Genomic DNA, 19,905 nt, shown 5'->3' with positions numbered 1-19,905 from the left:
ACATGTCTTCTTATGTGGCTGTTCCACTGGATGTCAGAAGGTGAATTCACCAATTTGTAAGTCGCTCTGGATAAGAGCGTCTGCTAAATGACTTAAATGTAAATGTAATCATATAAAGCATGCATTTTCAAGATACAGATAACTGCCAAACTAATGGAAACACTTGAGTAAATGAAGGTATGTGTGCTTCCTGAGTTAATTAAGCAATTAACATGCCATCATGCTTAGAGTCATGTATAAAAATGCTGGGCAGGTTATTAGTTTGGCTCCCATGGCTACGTCCCCACAGCATGACAATGGCACCATCCACAGGGCATGAGGGGTCACTGAATGGTTTGATGAGCATGAAAACTATGTGAACCATATACCATGAAGTGTCTCAGTCACCAGATCTCAACCCAATTGAACAATTTTGGAAGATTCTGAATTGGCGCCTGAGAAAGGGTTTTCCACCACCATGAACAAAACACCAAATTACGGAATTTCTCCTGGAAGAATGTTGTCGCTTCCCTCCAATAGAGTTCCAGACACTTGACGAATCTCTGCCAAGGTGCATTGAAGCGGTTCTGGCTCGTGTTGGCCCAACGCCCTATTAAGACACTTTATGTTGGTGTTGCTTTTGGCAGTTATCTGTAGCATACAATGGCCAGTCACAGGTCTGTGGGGGATGTTCACAATTGCTGTAATAATCTGCCAGAATCTTGGAACAGCATTGATCACTTGCGCCATGTACTTTTAATGTAATCTCAACCACAATCTAGGTCATTTGGTTCTGCTATTAGATGAGAACCCAATCTGTTGTATAAATAAACAGAACATCTGACATGTGCTTTTAAATGGTTGAAAGCATAGTGGACATTTGGGTGACAACTAAACCAAAAATCAGACATTGTTTTTCCATTGGAATTTGGTGGTGCTTGTAGATGGTTGAAAGCATAAGTGATAACACATTGGAAATTCCAACTAAAACTTTTCCACCAAGTCTTTTAGACTGGGTGAATATAGGTTGTCATGTCATAGATCAACCAATTAAACAATTATCTGCGTTGAAATGACGTGGTGTGCCCGGCCCGGTGGGTATTGCAGTAGCCATGTTTGTCTAAATGAATGGCACACTTGGAGAGTTGCACTGTACAGGAGAACCTCACCCAGTGGAAGCCCCTACTCAGCCCAATTGACTATGAAACCCCTCAAGACATTTCCCTACTCTGTGGACTTCATATTCATTTTGCCTGTGCATTGGGGTCTGACAAGCTGCTTCCAGTAGTCACTGGCCAGGCCATCATTGTAAATTAGAATTTGTTCTGGTCATCACCTTGATAAATAACAAGTTACATGTAATACTTAAAATACATGACCTTAAATTACTTCAGGTTATTAAGTTTGCGTTTTTACACTGTACATCAGTGATGAGACAAATCAAGCCAATAGGTCAGTTTGTGAGAAGTGAATGTAAACGAATGGGATTGTCTTGCATTAATCAAGTCAAGCAGTAAACAGAATTAACAGTCCTGCCTGCAGTTTTATTGTGATAACACTCACTGTAAGGACATCACTACAACACAAAAATGTTTGAACACAAACAACTTGTATGAAAACTAAGAAAACACAATAAACATAATAGCATTCATGTAAGTACACAATACTAAAAATGACTTTAGTCAAACAATGTTACAGAAATAAGCTGAGAATGTGTTATTACTTCCAGTTGACAGTGGTCGTTTTACCACAATCTATTTTCATATGTACCTGTGCCTCCTGTTGCAATGGAAAAAACTAACATTATCAGAAATAACACTATAAAAACATACATTTTCATAAATACAATTAAACCATTCTAATAAAATAAAGCATCTATAATGAAGGCAATCTTCAAAGAAAATATATGACCAGTAATTCATGCAGGCTAGATTGGTAGTCATGCCAACAAAGTCTGAAACAGAGTCAGTCCGGATGTGGGAGAGGAAAATGGTGATCAGCATTTGATAGAACATTGTCATTAGCCCCATTTATACCTGCATCCTTTGCCCTGATCTTGTCCACATTCTGATTGTGCCCACATTTTTAGACAGGTGTAGATAATTAAAAGACACATTGTGATCTGATTGTGATCAGATCATCCTGCTCACTTCCAGATGTAAGATATCCAGACACAATGCGTGTCTGTCTACAAGTCTAGACAGATCTGGACAGAGAAACCATTTATATAATAATTATTCCGCCCTCTAAAATCATTGACAGGTGGGACCATTAACTGATTAGATCAACATGTCTTACAATAAATCTATATTATTTTGAAAGAATAGCTATGAAATCATTTGTATAAAAAGGAAGGGACTAGGAAATCTGGTCACAATGCCGACACAGTGGGAAAGGGGACACCTAGACATTCGCACAACTGAATGCATTCAACCGAGATGTGTCGTACGCATTTCTCTGAATCAGAGAGGTGTGGGGGGCTGCCTTAATGTTCAAGGCGCCAGGGGAGCAGTTGTTATTGTTGGTGCCTTGCTCAAGGGCAGAAAAGCAGATTTTCCCACTTTGCCAGCTCAGGGATTTGAAAAAGTGACCTTTCAGTTACTGGCCCAACGCTCTTAACCTCTAGGCTACTTGCTGCCCTGGACGAATAACAGACATTTTAAACCATGTGTAGACACGTTTCTTGAAATGTTTGCACAATCAGAATGTAGACAAGATTAGGACAAAGGACCCATGTTAGCACCAGGTATAAAACAGGGATATAGAAATAGAATGAGAACTCATCTACGGAATCGATCAGCCCAGTCCCAGTTGCATCATATGCAACCATGTTCTGATTCCACCTTATGGTTCCATAACAGGTTCCTAGCAGTATAGCTCTGGACAAATCTCCAGATACATCTCTCAATGATGATCAAATCGGGTTTAGTGCTCAAAAACCTTTTTGTGGTGGTGTTGGCTTTTGGAATGTATGGGCTCATGCCATTGATTCTGAAGGATGATGTTGGATCTCACTCTAAACAACCGAAAAGTGGAAAACAGCTCCATAGTTACTTGATTATGTAAAAAAGACAAATGACACAAGCATAATCAAGACGAAACACTACTACTGCCTGCCCATGTACGGGCAGCTTGTGCTTTCCCCAATATGAGACCTTCATACCCAGCCAGTCTATTAGTCCAGTCAATAATAGGCAAACTGATCGTGAGCTATGACAGAGTGGCAGGCAAGTAAATAACAAGGGGATGACAACTGCACACAAGCTCTGCCACAGAAGTGACACAGTGTAATGTAATGACAGTCCTATAGTGATCTCATCCATGCAGGACAATTTGATCATTATAAGCAGTTAATCTCTATAACCGCATTCGCTATAAGCAGAGTGCACTATAACATTTTTCTACTGTCTATCTGTAGTATCATAATGAGGTGTATGTTTTCACAGTAAACCTAAAATGGCACTAATGGCTGAAACAGTCAGGATGATATCCCCTGAACCATTAGTCCATGTAGTGTTACACTGGGTTGACGTCGTGGTTCTGGTTGAGATTGAGGTTGTGGTTGTGCAGGGCCTGGTTGCGGTGGTGTCGGTGCAGGTGGATGGAGTTGGCCTCGGGCAGGTCAATGGGTTCGAAAGTGTTGGATACGGCGGGCATGAACTGGCGGAAGATACTGACACTGCCATGCCAGAAGGTGGGCTGGGGCAGGCGGCCCGTGGGGGTCCAGGTACGGGTTGAGGGGTCATAAGCTTCCACCACATCAGACAGCTCAAACGTGTTGTCATAGCCACCAGACACAAAGAGACGACCGCCCAGGGCTGCCACACTGCCTCCTACATGGACCTGAAGGAGGAAGAAAATGTGATTATCAGTTGAGAATACGCCTATCTTAAAACTAAACTTGTGTCGTCTGCAATTACAGATACACATGCATTACATATTTTGGTAAGAAATACTATTGTCAAAGGCTGATGGAAAAAGTGTGTCAAGCCATAAGACTTAACACCTTGAGTGTGTCACATACCTGTGTCATGGGGCTAATCTTGTCCCATCCATTCTTCTGAGGGTTATAGACGTCGACCTCTGCCGAGTCATCCCTAGAACGCAAGAATCTACAGTGAGAAATGTCACACCTAGCCAAAATCATATAGCATTCATCCTCCTTTTGTCTGTTTGCTGATGGGCAGTTTTTTTAACATTAGAACAGAATAATTGACCTGTATGTAATACCACATTATGTAGAGTTATTTTTTTAAATCTCATCCAACTGTTATAAAGTTGATCCCATTGAGATTAAAATTTTTTTTTTTTTTTTTTAAAAGTCGCACATTCCTGTCCATATTCTCCTCACCTGACAAAGTATATGAGCCCATTGAGAGTGACCGTTTTGGGAGCGAAGGACCATGGCGGCAGCTCGCCACAGTTGACTAGGGTCCATCGATTGGCTTCCGAATCATAGCACTGGATGGCCATGTTATCCTCCCCAGTGGTGGTCATGGAGCCAATGGCGTAAAGGCGCCCCCTGCAGGTGGTGGTGGAACAGTTGTCCATGGCGTGTAGCATGGGGGGCAGGGCCTCCCAGCAGTCCAGCGCGTGGTCGTAGCGCTCCGTGCTGTCTGGCGCCACCACATACAGCTGGCCCTTGAGGACACAGGAACTGTGGTACTCCCGGGCTTTCAGCATGGGCGACACCTCGGTCCACTCATTCACGCTGGAGTTGTAGCGCCACACGCCGTCGTAGAGTCGCGAACCGTCAGATCCTCCTAAGGACAGGAGAGAAAGGTGTCAGAGATGGAAGAGATCCACAAAAATACAAGTAGCTACAGGGCATTTGGAAAGTACTAAGACCCATTCATTTTTTCCATATTTTGTACAGCCTTGTGCTAAAATGAATTAAATAAAACATTTCCCTCAATCTACACACAATACCCCATGATGTCTTTAAGTCTTTAGAAAGTCTTGCAAAAATAAATAAATTAATACCTTATTTACATAAGTATTCAGACACTTTACTATGAGACTCGAAATTGAGCTCAGGTGCATCCAGTTTCCATTGATCATCCTTGAGATGTTTCTACAACTAGGAGTCCACCTGTGGTAAATTCAATTGATTGGACATGATTTGGAAAGGCAGACACCTGTATATATAAAAAAGGTCCAACAGTTGACAGTGCATGTCAGAACAAAAACCAAACCATGAGGTCGACGGAATTGTCCGTAGAGCTCCTAGACAGGATAGTGTCGAGGCCCAGATCTGGGGAAGGGTACAAAATCAATTCTGCAGCATTGAAGGTCCCCAAGAACACAGTGGCATCCATCATTCTTATATGGAAGATGTTTGGAACCATCAAGACTCTTCCTAGAGTCAGGGAGGTGAACAAGTCAGGGAGGTGAACGAGAACCCGATAGACACACACAGAGCTCCAGAGTTCCTCTGTGGAGATGAGAGAACCTTCCAGAAGGACAACCATCTCTGCAGCACTCTAGCAGTCAGGCCTTTATGGAAGCCACTCCATAGTAAAAAAGGCACATGACAGCCCGCTTGGAGTTTGCCAAAAGGCACCTAAAGACTCTCAGACTATGAGAAACAAGATTCTCTGGTCTGATGAAACCAAGATTGACCCTGTGGCCTGAATGCCAAACGTCATATCACTACTTGACACCATCACTACAGTGAAGCATGGTGGTGGTAGCATCATGCTGTGGATGTTTTTCAGCGGCAGGGACTGGGAGACTAGGGGAAAGATGAACGGAGCAAAGTACAGAGAGAGATCCTTGAAGAAAACCTGCTTCACCTTCCAACAGGACAATGACCCTAAGCACACAGCCAAGACAACACATGAAGGGCTTCGGGACAAGTCTCTGAATGTCCTTGACTGGCCCAGCCAGAGCCCGGACTTGAACCCGATCAAACATCTCTGGAAACCTGAAAATAGCTGTGCAGTGACGCTTCCCATCCAACCTGACAGAGTTGAGAGAATCCGCAGAGAAGAATGTGAGAAACTCCCCAAATACAGGTATGCCAAGCTCATACCCCAAAATACTTGAAGCTGTAACTGCTGGCAAAGGCACTTTAACAAAGTACTGAGTAGAGGGTCTTATGACAATGTAAATGTAATTTCATTTTTTTATATATATATAAATTTGCAAAAATGTCAAGTCTGTTTTTTGCATCGTCATTATGGAGTATTGTGTGTAGATTGATGAGAAAAACAATTTCATCAATTTTAGAACAAGGCTGTAACGTAACAAAATGTGGAAAAAGTAATGGGGTCGGAATACTTTCCCGAATGCACTGTGGTGCTTATTCGAGCACAAGTTCCCAAGAGGTCAACCTGACATGAGATCTGGGTATCTGTCACGATCGTGTGTAGACGGACCAAGGCTCAGTGTGATTGGAGTTCCACATCTTTATTATGTGAAACTTAAAACAAGAAACCAACAACGACCGTGCAGTACTGGGGTGCAACATGCACTGACTCAAAACAAGATCCCACAAAACACAGTGGGGAAATGGCTGCCTAAATATGATCCCTAATCAGACACAATGAGAAACAGCTGCCTCTGATTGGGAACCATACCAGGCCAACATAGAAATAAACAAACGATATTTACCCACCTTAGTCACACCCTGACCTAACCAAAATAGAGAATAAAAAGGCTCTCTATGGCCAGGGCGTGACAGTATCAGCTTTATGTGGAAGTGGCCCTCCACAATATTTGCAGTTTTTTTACATGATGATTAAGTTTGAAACTGATGCTATGAGTCCACCAGACATCCCACCAGGGGTCTTTTCACAAATCCAGAACAAATTCAAGAAAGCGTACAGTATTATACAGAGCCATTATTGCATGAAACTCTGTTCCATCTCATATTTTTCAAATGACAGCAAATCTGGTTTAAAAAAACAGATAAAGCAACACCTCATGGCACAACAATTTGACCATGATGTATACACAATACGTGTACGTATTGATATATAGGCTACGTGTGACTAACTAAAAATGTATGTAGTTCTGTCCTTGAGCTGTTCTTGTCTATTAAAGTTCTGTATTATGTCATGTTTCATGTTTTGTGTGGACCCCAGGAAGAGCAGCTGCTGCTTTCGCAACAGCTAAATGGGGATATGCAATTTCAATAGTTTAATCAAATGCAATATCTTCTTTCAGTTTCCTGGCCATGTGCTCTGCTCACATTCTGTGTCCTTATGTAGTTTCACCTTGTAGATGTAATGACAATATTGACACAAGGGCATTGAATCAAAGGTACCCTACTAAATCAACCTGAAGACACCTTTCATAAAACCAGCCCATTTCCCAACCACGTGTTCTGTGCTACAGCCATTTGCTCCTTCTGATCCTGCTGCCAGCGATGGTACGTATGAGACCACTGCTAATGATTTATGACCCCTATCACTGACCAGCATTAAAGGCAGCGTTCGAGGGCTTGGGATGTTTTCTCAGTGGAAACAATATATTTTCCTGAACCTGAAGGCCACTCGGTAATGATGATTGCCCCTCATTTAGACCTGGGTTCAAGTAGCCTACTATTTAAAATCACTTCCAATATGTTATCTGTGCTTGATTGAGCTTGTCTGGCTTAACAAAACAATAGTCCCAAAATAGCAAACCCTGCATGTCTAGCACTACAGGCAGCTTCAAATACATACTCAAAGTATAATACAGATTTCAAATTGTATTTGAACCAAAGATGTACTTTACCGTTCAAAAGTTTGGGGTCACTTAGAAATGTCATTGTTTTTGAAAGAAAAACACTGTTTTATTCCCATAAAATAACATAAAATTGATCAGAAATACAGTGTAGACATTGTTAATGTTGTAAATGACTATTTTTCAACTGGCAGCTTCATTAAATAGTACCCGCAAAACACCAGTCTCAACGTCAAAAGTGAAGAAGCGACACCAGGATGCTGTGTTATTTTGCCCATCTTATTTATATTGGCCAGTCTGAGATATTGCTTTTTCTTTGCAACTTTGCCTAGAAGGCCAGCATCCTGGAGTCGCCTCTTCACTGTTGACGTTGAGACTGGTGTTTTGCGGAGGAGTATTTCTGTCTAATAAAGCTCTTTTGTGGGGGAAAAAACTCATTCTGATAGGCTGGGCCTGGCTCCCCACTTGAGAGCCAGACCTACCCATGGCTGCACCCCTGCCCAGTCAAAAGAAATCCACAGACTAGGGCCTAATTAATTTTTCAATTAACTGATTTCCTTTCGTTGAATTTCGTTAAATGTTGCATGTTGCGTTTATATTTCTGCTCAGTATAATTTCAAAACTATGCATTAAGGTAATCATAGTATAAATGTGGAAAAACAAATGTAGACATTAATAACTGCATTTATATATCTTCCAAAATATTTTTTTTTTTACAATAGTTGGGGAGTGCCAAGATGGAGTAACAGTGGCTCTAAAGAGTGTCAGTCATCTTGTGTGTATATATATATATAAATATTTTATGTAAATCCAGGTCTGTCTATCAGTGATGAGCCCATGGACCACTGCTGCAGTCTTAGCAGGACACCATACCCGTCCCGCCTAGCTAACTCACCTTAACTCTCTTCTCTCTCAAATATAGCAAGAATAGCTGGCTGCTGTGTTTTATTTATACTCACACTGCCTGCCTGCTATTTCATAAGATGCAAAATGGCTGGAAAGCTGCAGAGTATTCTGGTAACAGAGTGACTAAGACACCACACAGCAACTATAACCACTTATGTACACTGCAGTCCATTGTAAAGTTAAACTCAATGTAGATTATACTTTGTCACATGTAAAACTACTTATTACCCATCATAAATCCATTATAAAGTATACCTGAATGATCAGGTATTGTCAACTTACCTGTGACATACATATCGTTGCCCAGGGCAGCTATACTGTAGCCCCCTCCCAGGTGATCAGGGAACTCAGCCAGATAGCGCCACTGTCCAGTCTGAGGGTTGTAACAGTCCACAGTGACCAGCTCATCGCAGTCCTGGTCACAGCCTCCCACCACAACCAGGATCTCAGCCAGTCCGGTTGAGGGCCGTGGCCGCATGCGCTGGCAGGGTCTGTCGTGGCGGTCGTACTCACACGACTGGAAGCTCCGGGCCTCACTCACCATTCTCAGGCAGGAGGGGGAGAGGTAGACCAGTGGGTCACTCTCCACGTGGGCGAGTAGATAAAACCGGCGCACGAAGGGTAGTCTCACCTGCTGCAGCAGCTCGGGCCAGTAGTGGAGCCGCCTCTGTAGGTCTGCTTTGATCCAGCGCACCGCAATCTGATAGGCCGTCTCCTCCTTGTCCACACACAGCGCGTCGTCCGACACAAACTCCAGCAAACGTTTCCAGGGCAACCGCTCAAAGTCCTTGCCTTTGGCCAGATCCACAATGTTCTTGAGGACAAAGCGGCGTGCGCTGACTGCTAGATCGCGGCAAGCGTAGGCCTCGGCAAAGTCCTGGATCTCCAGGCAGTTGGAGACGTCTAACCTCTGCTCAAGGAAGGCACAGCAGGCCTCTTTGACCGAGGGGAACTGGAACAGGTCGGCAGTCTTCAGCAGAAGGTCTACATTATCCTGGGTGACTGTGACTCGGCCTGTATAACAGAAGTCCACCAGCAGGCCCAGCAGTTCAGCAGACACCTCGTGAAGGACCACACGGTCCATGGCGCTCTCTCTCAATGTCCCGGCGAACATGGCCCTGAAGTAGGTGCTGGCTGCGGCCAACACGGTGCGGTGGCAGTGGAACTCCTGGCCCTCGGCGCACAGAGTGATGTCGAAGAACTTGCGCTCGGCACGGAGCTCGTGGATCCCCCGGAGAAGGTTGAAGGCGTGGGCCGTGTCGAAGAAGGGCAGCGTGGACGGCTGCGTCTGGATCACTGGCTTCTCAGATATCACTCCTCCCTCTAACCCCCCACTGTTCATCACTCCTCCCTCCATCTCTCTGTTTGGATATCTCAAAGAGTTTGTACTCAGAAGATTGGGTTAATCTGAAAAACAGAAAGCATTAGCATTTCTCTTACAATCACTTCTAAACGGGTTCAGATTCACAGATTCACTCACTGTACCATACTCTTAATACATATCCTACAAACCAACAACACACTAAATAAATAAGCAACACTGTAAAAATTCAACAGAGTTAGTGTTAGCAAGGCAAGCTACTTACAGAAGCCGGTGGTATTTTCAACACAAATAAGAACCAGCTAAATTACAGTAAAATAAATTATGAGGAGCCCCTGCCTGATGAGACCTACTGGGCAAATTAAAACAGGAAAACAACACTGTGAAAAAACAGTTGCCTGTGTTCTAGAAAGTACCACTGCAATTTGGACAGCTCCAGTGACTATGAGCAGCTCCCTGTCCGTGTTTAAGAAAGAGAGCTCTGGGTCTATAAATACACCAACAGGCAGTGTCCATTTCCACTGTGTGGGGAGGGGTGTGTGTGTGTGTGTGGAGTACACCTAATACGTTGTGGATTACCTCAACTCCCATTCCCATATCTCTGTCTGCCTAACGTACATCCTCCTATCAGCCCCCCCGAAGTTAGTTGTCAAACTAGAGCCAGCCAGCCCGCCACTAGCTTGCTGACAGTCACCCTCAGACTCAAACATTGCACTTCCTGTCATAATACCCACAAATCAGCTTGTTAAAAACACAGGACAGACTAAAGCCAGGCCAAACACAAGAAATACCTACTTGACAAAAAATAAAGTCTCACAGTTCTCTGAAAACTGTTGTAAAACTATTAAATCACCTAGCGTGCCACAGCATAAGGAGAGCTCCCTGGTTTCGCACTGAAAAGTTATAACAAGTCTGCTCTAATAAGGAGAACATCCATGACAAGGAGGGAGTCTCAAAAGAAAATGTTACAACGTTTTAGGAGCTGGTTTAAAACTGAGTCACTGTGTTGGTAGTGTCGCACGATTCACACATCTAAATAGAAGCCCCTGGTTTCTTACTGGAAGGTTATTTCTCGCCAATGTTGCCTTTAAACCTGTAATCTTCTAGACGTAACCCATTTGTAAGACGATTATCAGGTCAAATTGTACAATTCATATTGAACATCGACAAGGAAGTCGACTCGCCATCAATGCTATTCTACATGTTATGTCATTGGGGAGCTTCAACAGCAACCAGTCATCTGAAGGCTCAGTAAAAACTTTGGGATGGATTCATGGTTATTAGTATCCAACATGATTCCAGGTGGGATTACAGGAAAACCATGCCTACTTAAATAAAATACACAGGTCTTTACAGAGATGAGCTTCATAAAGGCCTTCCGTGGCCAGAAAAAAAAAGACGCAGTGCGTAGAACCTCAGCGGAGCACACAGCTCACATTCCACACCAGGATTCAACAATGCAGCCAGCAGTCCCCCCCCCCCTCCCCAACCAAGGACAGAGTGGGCCCCCTAAAGGTTAGCATACTCTACAAAGGTCTGAAACCTGCTCTAGAGTCTTCCTAGCTCTGCTCTTTAAAACTTCTGGGTAAGTGATTGTTTCAGGTTGAAAGGGATAATTGCATTTCCTTGTACTGTGCTAGGGTCTGGTTCACCAATTCCACATACGTCTATGAAGTCAATGTGTTAGGCTATAACTCCTATAGTACAGCATTATACAAGCCAGCTACTGCCTTTCTGGTCATATATTATATTGGATATTATAGTACATTCAATTGGACAATATAAATCCACACTACTATTCCTTCTCGCCCCCATCTTGGTGTGCAAGTAAGTATGATAGCCTACCCAGCTAGCACATTTGGTTTCATGGAAGTTGTGGGAACATACATTTTTGGTTTCCTATTGGTTCTGGGAACGAAGCCATACGTTTCCTGACCGGTAAAACTGAACTTCTTTTTTTTAACATTCTGAGAACAGAAGTAAACATTTTGCCAGTTCTGAGAACGTACATTTTTAGTTTGCAGGGAGGTTCTGAGAACATTTTTTGAATGATCTAAAAACAGAAATGATAGGTTATTTGAAGGTAATTCAATAATGTTCTGAGAACATGTTTCAATAAGACTTTTAATAACAGTTTGGGTTAACTGTTTTGAACTTCAAGCACAGATACTGTAGGACACATGGAAATGAATTTGCTTAGACAATCATGTGAATAGTTTTTTGTGTGATTCAAAAGCTAAGCAACTATCCTGCACCATTCCCAATAAGTTGCGGGAAGGTTGAATGCAAAATAAACATAGGACAAGCACGCTCTCACCAAGCTCTAAGAAAGATATGGTTCTCAGAACGTTATGTGCTAGCTGGGCACTCTGTAAATGTAAATGTTTGACAAACATACATGTTAGAACTATATCTGTGGGACACATAGAGAGTAAGGTTAAGTGATTTCCAAAGACCCGAGAGGGGTATTAAGCAATTTACGAGTAGTGTTTACCAACCTAGAATAGCAGAGTGAAAGCGATAGCCTTCACTCAGACCGAGGGAGAGAGCAGAGGTGGGTGGAAGGAAAGAGCAGAGGTCGGTGGACTAACTGGCTGGTATGTCAGGACCAGGAGAGGAATACAGAGAAAGTATTGTGACCATCAGGCACCATGTGACTAGAACCTACCCACCAACCCACACAGGAAGCATTTTATGTTTATTGGCAAACGTGGACGATACATGCCACCACCCTCACCACGTTTCATAACAGTAGTGGCCTGTGTGGCCAGGAACTAGGAACTTGAATCATGTTCTATAGTTAGGAAGTATGACCTCCTTGGTGAAACCCCCTAAGATAGAGTCAACACGGTCAGTCATAGTTCTCAATAAAAAGCCAGTCGTCATCTAATAAGTTGCTGGACTATTTTTCTTGGGTGGAAATGGGTAATGGCTGATGAGCTAAGCTTGGTAACATAGTGGTAATAGATGAATCTATAGGTGACATTTTCTTCTAAATACACTTGTTCACACCAATGACTGTAGGGTTGACAGTTCAAAATACCAAGAGGTAAATGTCAGACCACATGGTCACAAACTATTTGTTAAGAACATAGAAGAACAAGGCCTCACTTTCAGCCTGAAAGTCTTCTTCAGGTTCTTTTTCTAGAAACATAATATGGCACACATCCTGAAGCCACAGAGTGAAACCGTAAACAAAATGTTGAAAAAAAAAAAATAAATCCTCCCCAGTGATCCTGGAATGAAGTACATTGATCTCCATGAATGTGTGCCTACAGCCAAAAGAGTCATTATGTTATGAAGTGTGGTTTCAGAAAGTCTTCGAATCTAGATTTTAAATGTTTATTTGGAAGCTAGGACTATTCTGTGTACACGGTTGGGGTAAATCAAAACCAGACTGAACTGTTTTCCTTCCAGTGGGTCCGACTTTACTATGCAGCCAAAACAACAACATATCTGTTGGCCTCCTGCTGGTAGGCCCTGGTAAACACCAAAGAAGCAAAATCCAAAACCTAATTACTCTCAGTTCAAAACCAACACCAAAATCATGGATCCATAAAGTGCCTAGACATCACTTAAACTGAGCTATAAATAATATTTTAAAAAGAAAGACCAGTGATTAGAAACCCAGGATACATTTGAAAAAGTACTAGCCACCAGCAGGCCAATATAAGCCTGGTCGCAGATCTGTTAGTACTCTCTAATTGCCACATCATATGGTTTGGCAAGACGGCACTAACTGAGCTGGGACCAGGCTAATATTGCACCTGGTAGGTAAATGTCCATGACAACACAGATGCTGCAGGGCCTGCATACTAGGGGCCTGGAGAACGAACAGAGTGGAGCGAGCTAGAGTCGGGTTCTCCACAGCTGATCCCTGTGCAGCCTGGCTTTAGAAAGGCAACAAACCCAGTCAAGCACTTTTCACATTCCATCTGGAGAGAAGAGGGAACAGTTTGAGCCCTGAATGTGGTGGGGCTACTTAGAGAAGAGTAACACTGGGTGGAGTGGTGGAGGGCAAAGCCTTGTATTCTGACTGATAGCACATTGTCTTTGCTCACCAACCTAGAACCTTAAAGTACTTTTCCATAAAAGGCGAGTTCAAGTTCATGTTCTACTTGTCACATGCACCACATCACATGCAAGTACAGTGAAATGCTTAATTGGCAAGCCGTACCCAACAGTGCAGTACTCAATATAAAAAAGTGTAACTAATAACAAAATATAATTAATTTTAAAAAACACATGAAATAAGAGAGAAGCTACAGTATGTACAGGGTCTGTGCCAGAACCAAATTTACAATGTGCAGGGATACTAGAGTATTGAGGTAGATATAGGCAGGAATTAGGAGACTGGTAGCAGGATAAATAATAATACATAGTATGGCAGCAGCATAAGTGGTAGGTGTGTGCGTGGTGAGATTGTGTATGTAAGTGTGAGGGTGATGGATTAGAATAATGTTCACAGTCAGAGTCATATCTACAGCTAATGGTTCCTCCTAAATGCACATGTACAGTACGTGCAACAAAAATACTTTAGCACAGATCAATTCCCTGCTTTCAGTTCAGACTTCAGTGAACCTCTCTGTTTACAATGTAGTTCACCAACTCAAATCCATAGTAAACGCCAAATCCATGCAAGTGTTTCAATTTATGATACAAAGAAATGTATCAAGACCACATTACCACAATATCATAAACCCCACGGCATTCATCTTTTTTTCTTTCTTTCTAGCAGTAAAGACAGTAGGCCCAGAGGTACCATGCCCATAGGGGGCACAGAGGCACATGCCCAATCAGATTTGTCATGTTAAAGAAAATAAACATTAATTTCTTTATTATTACTTTTTCTCTCTATGAAATACTAGCTCCTAGTCACTTAGCAATTTTATGAAGTTGGCTTGAGCTAGCCCAGATAGGTTCCCTATCTCCCAATCTCATGACTAGCTACCAAGAAGACATTTTAGGCTATCAATCAGATGAGAGTAGCTAGCTTGTTAGCCTCTTTTTGAATTTGAGAGTGAAATACTTACACACTTGTCTCTAACATGTAGGCTCAACATTCACGAACAGTCCCATTACAAGTCAGAATGTTGAACAAACTTCATTTAAACTTACTTTACCTGTTGTCCGACGATTTTGACTATCACGGAGGTAATCTGATACAAAATATCTACAGGGAAGTGTTATCAACCCAACCAGTATGCTGGTCTGTATATCGGTTTGTATTTACGGTTTTTATTTTCAATATTGATGCATTTCGCACGTGACAAACACTTGCACAATATGGCCGAGCCTAACCGAACCACAGACCGAACGTCAAACACTTCCATCTGATTGCGAGAAAGCGTGCTTTGGTCGACTACGTTCGGTTACATTCGGCTATTGTTAACATATACTCTTTACAGACAGACATTACAGTATGTTGCTTGTAAAAATACAAGGCTATGTTTTTTAGGGCCCAATTCTTAACAGTCCCATTTTTACCACATTCTTACCGGGATAAGCCTTTTATATGTCCCGTGCACATGCCCGCAAGTTCAGGAATGGGAGTAGGTGTGGGCCGATGTAGGTGAACATCTATTTGAATAAATCCATGGAATATACACCGTCACAAGGAAATACATTTTTGATTCGTTTTAGGCAGGTCCTAAGAAACATTATATTTATTTTCAAAATAATAGAATGGGATATTTTGAAATGAATTATGTTACTGGTCTGTGCCCCAAGCACATGAAATCACAAGTTATTTTGTTCATTAAACAGACAAGACACACTTAGGCTACCCTGATCAGTCACACACACAGCATTTAATAGTAGGCTATATTATATCATGAAATATACCAGAGTAAAATACAAATATTTTTCCCAAACAACTTGCGTCATGGCAACGTGTGGAACCGCTGTCATATAAAAAGTGATATTTGGAAATAGATCCCAAGGCAAGCCCATGTTCTTTGAGCCACATTTCATCGCTTTCCTACTCTCTTAAGGACGGCAGGTAGCCTAGTGGTTTGAGTGTTGGGCTAGTAACCGAAAGGTTGCTGGATCAGATCCCTGAGCTGACAAGATAAAAATCTGTCGTTCTGCCTCTGAAGATGGCAGTTAACCCACTATTCCCTGGTAGATAGTCATTATAAATAAGAATTTGTTCTTAACTGACTTGCCTAGTTAAATAAAGGTTAAATACATTTTTGTAAATTATACTCTCACTCCGCTTTGTTAGGGAGCAAGCATAGGGTGTTACATTGAAAGTACCTTCATCATGATACCGAAATAAAATTATATCAATCTATATTTTCAAAAGCATGCGAGTCTGGTATTCATATTTCACAACCTCTGCAGGCTTTTGGAGTTGCCTTTACGCGATCAAGTAAAATAATAGGCCTTCACTTGATTTAGACTATGTTATTCCATGGTAAATGTTTCTGATCAGTGATAGATGAGCAAACAAAAGACTAGCAATACCACCTCCCCTTATTTGTCCACTCAGAGAATTAACCAAATATACAGACAGTGATTCAGTTAAAATCACATTGGATTGCTTAAGACAAGTCACAGGCTTTTGGTTGGGAGAAGGCCTAGGCTACTAAACTACTGCAAGTGAAGAGCAAAATAATCCACTTGTTAAGCTACATAACATGCTGGCAAAATGTTCTGATCAGTAATAATAAATGAGCCAACAAGACAAGATGATCATGAGCAGCACTCACTTCAACTTAGGCTACAATTAGGCTGTAGAAATGCTAGCTAACAAATATTCAAACAGAGAATCAGTGAAAATAAAAATCTGACATTGATTGATCAAGAGTTGATAGTAGTTGATAATAGTTGACCACACGTAGGTAGGCTATTGCTTCAGAAGTACTATAGCAATTGGATGACTTTGGGAGTTTCAGTAAACAACAATTTGATGCCTTCAATTGCTATAGCCTACTTCATTCCAATATTTTCATAATTCTGTGAAATTTATTCCACACAGTAATTATTTATGGATCCATCCAGTTGTGGTTAGGAAAACAGTGCTTGGGGTGGGCTATGTGAAGAGATGGATGCCTAGCAACCATTCAGAGCTTAAGAACGTAGTACATACCAATTAAGCATTAAGGCTGCATTTCATACTAAACCGTAGGCAGAACTTTACCGCAATAATGACTAGATCGGTTGGCAGAAATAAAAGTAAAGGCTTTGTCTCCGGCAATACCTTTAATTTATAAAGAAAAGTTGACAAAAAGATGGTGGGATGCTACAGTTGGCGGAAAAACATCTTGGTTTGAAAAGTGTAATATTGTGCACCAGGTACAATGCGTCAAGAGATTGAAAATACAAGCGACAGAACCTACCGGCGTCGCAAAAAAGTGGGGTAAACACTTTCCTGTGGATACCCTATCTCCACCTCCTACCGCCAATAATAATAATACATGTTATTCAACATTCTGCCTTATAGACTATAGCATCTTTTGTAATGTGACTTTAGTTAGACTGAAAATCCACAGAGTAACCCTGGTAACAGTCTGAACTTTAGGCAACTAGCTTGTCTAACTATCTCAGCTGGCATGCCTGCTGGCAAGGTTGGTAGACTTTAGAAAGGCAAGCAATAACTAAACTCAGGGGCCGCGTTAAGAGTTCAGAAATCTGCATTTTCAAAATTCAGACCTTCAAAAAACAAATGGTGTTTTAAACCATTTCTCCTGTGTTCTATATTGAAAGTCAAAAGTAAAAAATGTTTGCTTCAATAGTGATCATGGGCGTGCAACTATAGTTTTCATCACAGATAATACATTAGTAGAACACATTCGGCTGAAAGCAGCTTAATTTTCATCAGATGACAACAGATGTGCAACGCTGTTGGCTAGCAGCCACACGAGTTTACAATGAAAAGGCAGGGTATCTTTTGCAAAAAAACGATGCACATTTTCTAATGTGCATCCTAGAAAAAATGTGGCCAGCTACATTTCCTAGTGTTTTGGTTGAAATCAATCTTGCATTTTACCAAAGAAATGCAGGCTACACTGAGAGAAAAGTAGCTACACATCAATCAGAGCTCTGTCTGCTGATAGAATGCCTGTGGGTGAATTCTCAGAGTGGAGAAGTGTAACTGAAACACAAAATGAGTCTGATGCCAAGCAGAAATACAATATTCTTCTTATTGTAATAAGATATTTTGTGTGTTTTATATTTTTTTGAGAGTGAAAAACGCAGAATTGTTTTAATGCGAACCTTGCTAAATGTAACGTTATTGAAAAACACTGAAATTCCTTTAAATATTTTACCCAATTTTTAGCAGAGATGCAGATATGCATATTTAGTTTCTTTAAAAAAACAACAACCAGGATACAGGCATAGAATTGGGCATAATGATTATTGCTCTACATTGCAAGAAAAAGCTGTTTCAGGTGTTTGAATTAAAAATTGTCACATTTATGGACGGGGGCTACCACAGGCATTCACTTTGTGCCCCCTCCGAATTTGGGGGTACATGTCACCCCTGAGTAGGCCTAATCCGCATTAGATTATGTTCATTATAAACAAGGAAAACTATTAAAGATGGACAGGTATCCTACGAGTTACCCGTGTCTTTGTTTATGCGATATAACAACATATACCACCTCCTATATCATGTAGAACTCCATTATTATTTCATGTCAGTGTACAGTCCAATCACGACGGTCTCCTTTCCATCGAGGAAAAGCCTTCTTCGCAGACATAAAATATATAAAACATTAAGTAAATACACTTACCAAATGTAACGTATTCTAGTCAACGCATGGGTTATAGTTTTAAAAGCTTTACATTTGTTTACATTTCCTATCTGAAAATAAACTTTGGTGTTGCTTCTCTTCTCCAGTTATCTGCGCCATGATTCCGCGTCGTGTGAAGAATTGGGACAGCCACAGTTTATCCATTGTATACTCCCAGATACTCTAGTGGCCGCTCGAACCATGAAAATAAATGTATTCAAAAATGGAAGGCAGGAGGCGAGATCAGGTGGGATCCTTCTAGCCAATGAGAGGGCAGAAGCATGTGAACAACAGGTACAACTGTTTCCACTGGTAACCAAAGCCACATAGTCAAAATTGGCAATATTGTAAAGATGAATAAAATAAAATAATAAAATTTCGTCTTCATTTAAAGTTAGGGTTAGGCATAAGGTCAGCAGCGTGATAAATGTTAGGAAGATGACTTTGTGGCTATGGTAACTAGTGACGACCAGGCACAACTCCCAAATAAAATGTCACCTCTCCTACTTATATCACTACACTCGTAACAACCTAATCATTACGAAACGTATATTTGATCAAATAAGCCACACGTAGCAAATAAGCCATTACATGTGTTGTTCACCAAATTCGACACACATTGACCACACAAAAACTCCTGGCTTGGTGAGTGAAAATAACGAAAAACCGCCACCTGCTGGAGATGATACATGTTGGCCCCAGTTATCCCTCTTGCTTCGACTCTTCCTCCTCTGGTACAGCCTCCAAACGTGCTTCTTCTTCTTCTTCGGTATAGTGACGGTCCACACAAACAAACGTTAAGGGTGCATGCTGCCACCTACTGTGCCAAATGCCTGTGCTATCCGGGATCCTTTGAAAGTCCCTACCCCATTGAAGCTAACATTTAAAAGGATTAAGGTAAGGGTTAGGATTAGGTAATGGTTACTTTTAGGGTCAGGGTAGGGGTTAGGGTTAAGTTTTAGGGTATGGATGTCCCAAGTAACAAATATTGCACTCACCCTGTGCCAAATGCTCCTCATTGGATACAGTAGTTGGCACAGTGTGACATTCACAACTTGTGGTTACATACAATGTAGCTAAAACCTAAAACTACTGGATATATTTTTTTTTAATCACCATATTTATCCTTAACAATCAATTTTTTTGGTGTCATCTTCATGCTGTTGCTTGAATCTGCATCATGCAGATATGGGCTATTCTATCTTATTTAAATTGAGAAAATATGTTGCAAATTAAACCATATTGCATGCATGAATTGTCAACATTTAGTTATGCTTTTGTTATAAA

General features: G+C 41.6%; 1 protein-coding gene across 2 annotated transcripts; it reads right to left on the bottom strand.

The window, feature by feature from the left end:
• Positions 1 to 1,502: 1,502 nt before the first annotated feature.
• On the bottom strand, positions 1,503 to 18,829 carry LOC135528380 (kelch-like protein 21). Of its 2 annotated transcripts, none has more exons than XM_064957424.1 (5): positions 18,619 to 18,829; positions 8,839 to 9,963; positions 4,331 to 4,742; positions 4,004 to 4,076; positions 1,503 to 3,822 (listed from the first exon to the last, which is right to left on the bottom strand). In XM_064957424.1, exons 2-5 carry the CDS (start codon positions 9,911 to 9,913, stop codon positions 3,496 to 3,498), a joined length of 1,887 nt encoding a protein of 628 aa, XP_064813496.1. In that variant the 5' UTR covers positions 9,914 to 9,963; positions 18,619 to 18,829; the 3' UTR covers positions 1,503 to 3,495. The 2 variants fall into 2 exon arrangements, with proteins under 2 accessions (XP_064813496.1, XP_064813497.1); XM_064957425.1 differs by lacking the exon at positions 18,619 to 18,829 and adding an exon at positions 10,143 to 14,064.
• Between the last annotated feature and the right edge of the window lie 1,076 nt (positions 18,830 to 19,905).

This window comes from Oncorhynchus masou, chromosome 33 (genome assembly GCF_036934945.1).
Source record: "Oncorhynchus masou masou isolate Uvic2021 chromosome 33, UVic_Omas_1.1, whole genome shotgun sequence".
Taxonomy (NCBI): domain Eukaryota; kingdom Metazoa; phylum Chordata; class Actinopteri; order Salmoniformes; family Salmonidae; genus Oncorhynchus; species Oncorhynchus masou.
The sequence above is the reverse complement of the archived record's forward strand: the minus strand, read 5'-3'. Positions and strand labels throughout refer to the sequence as shown.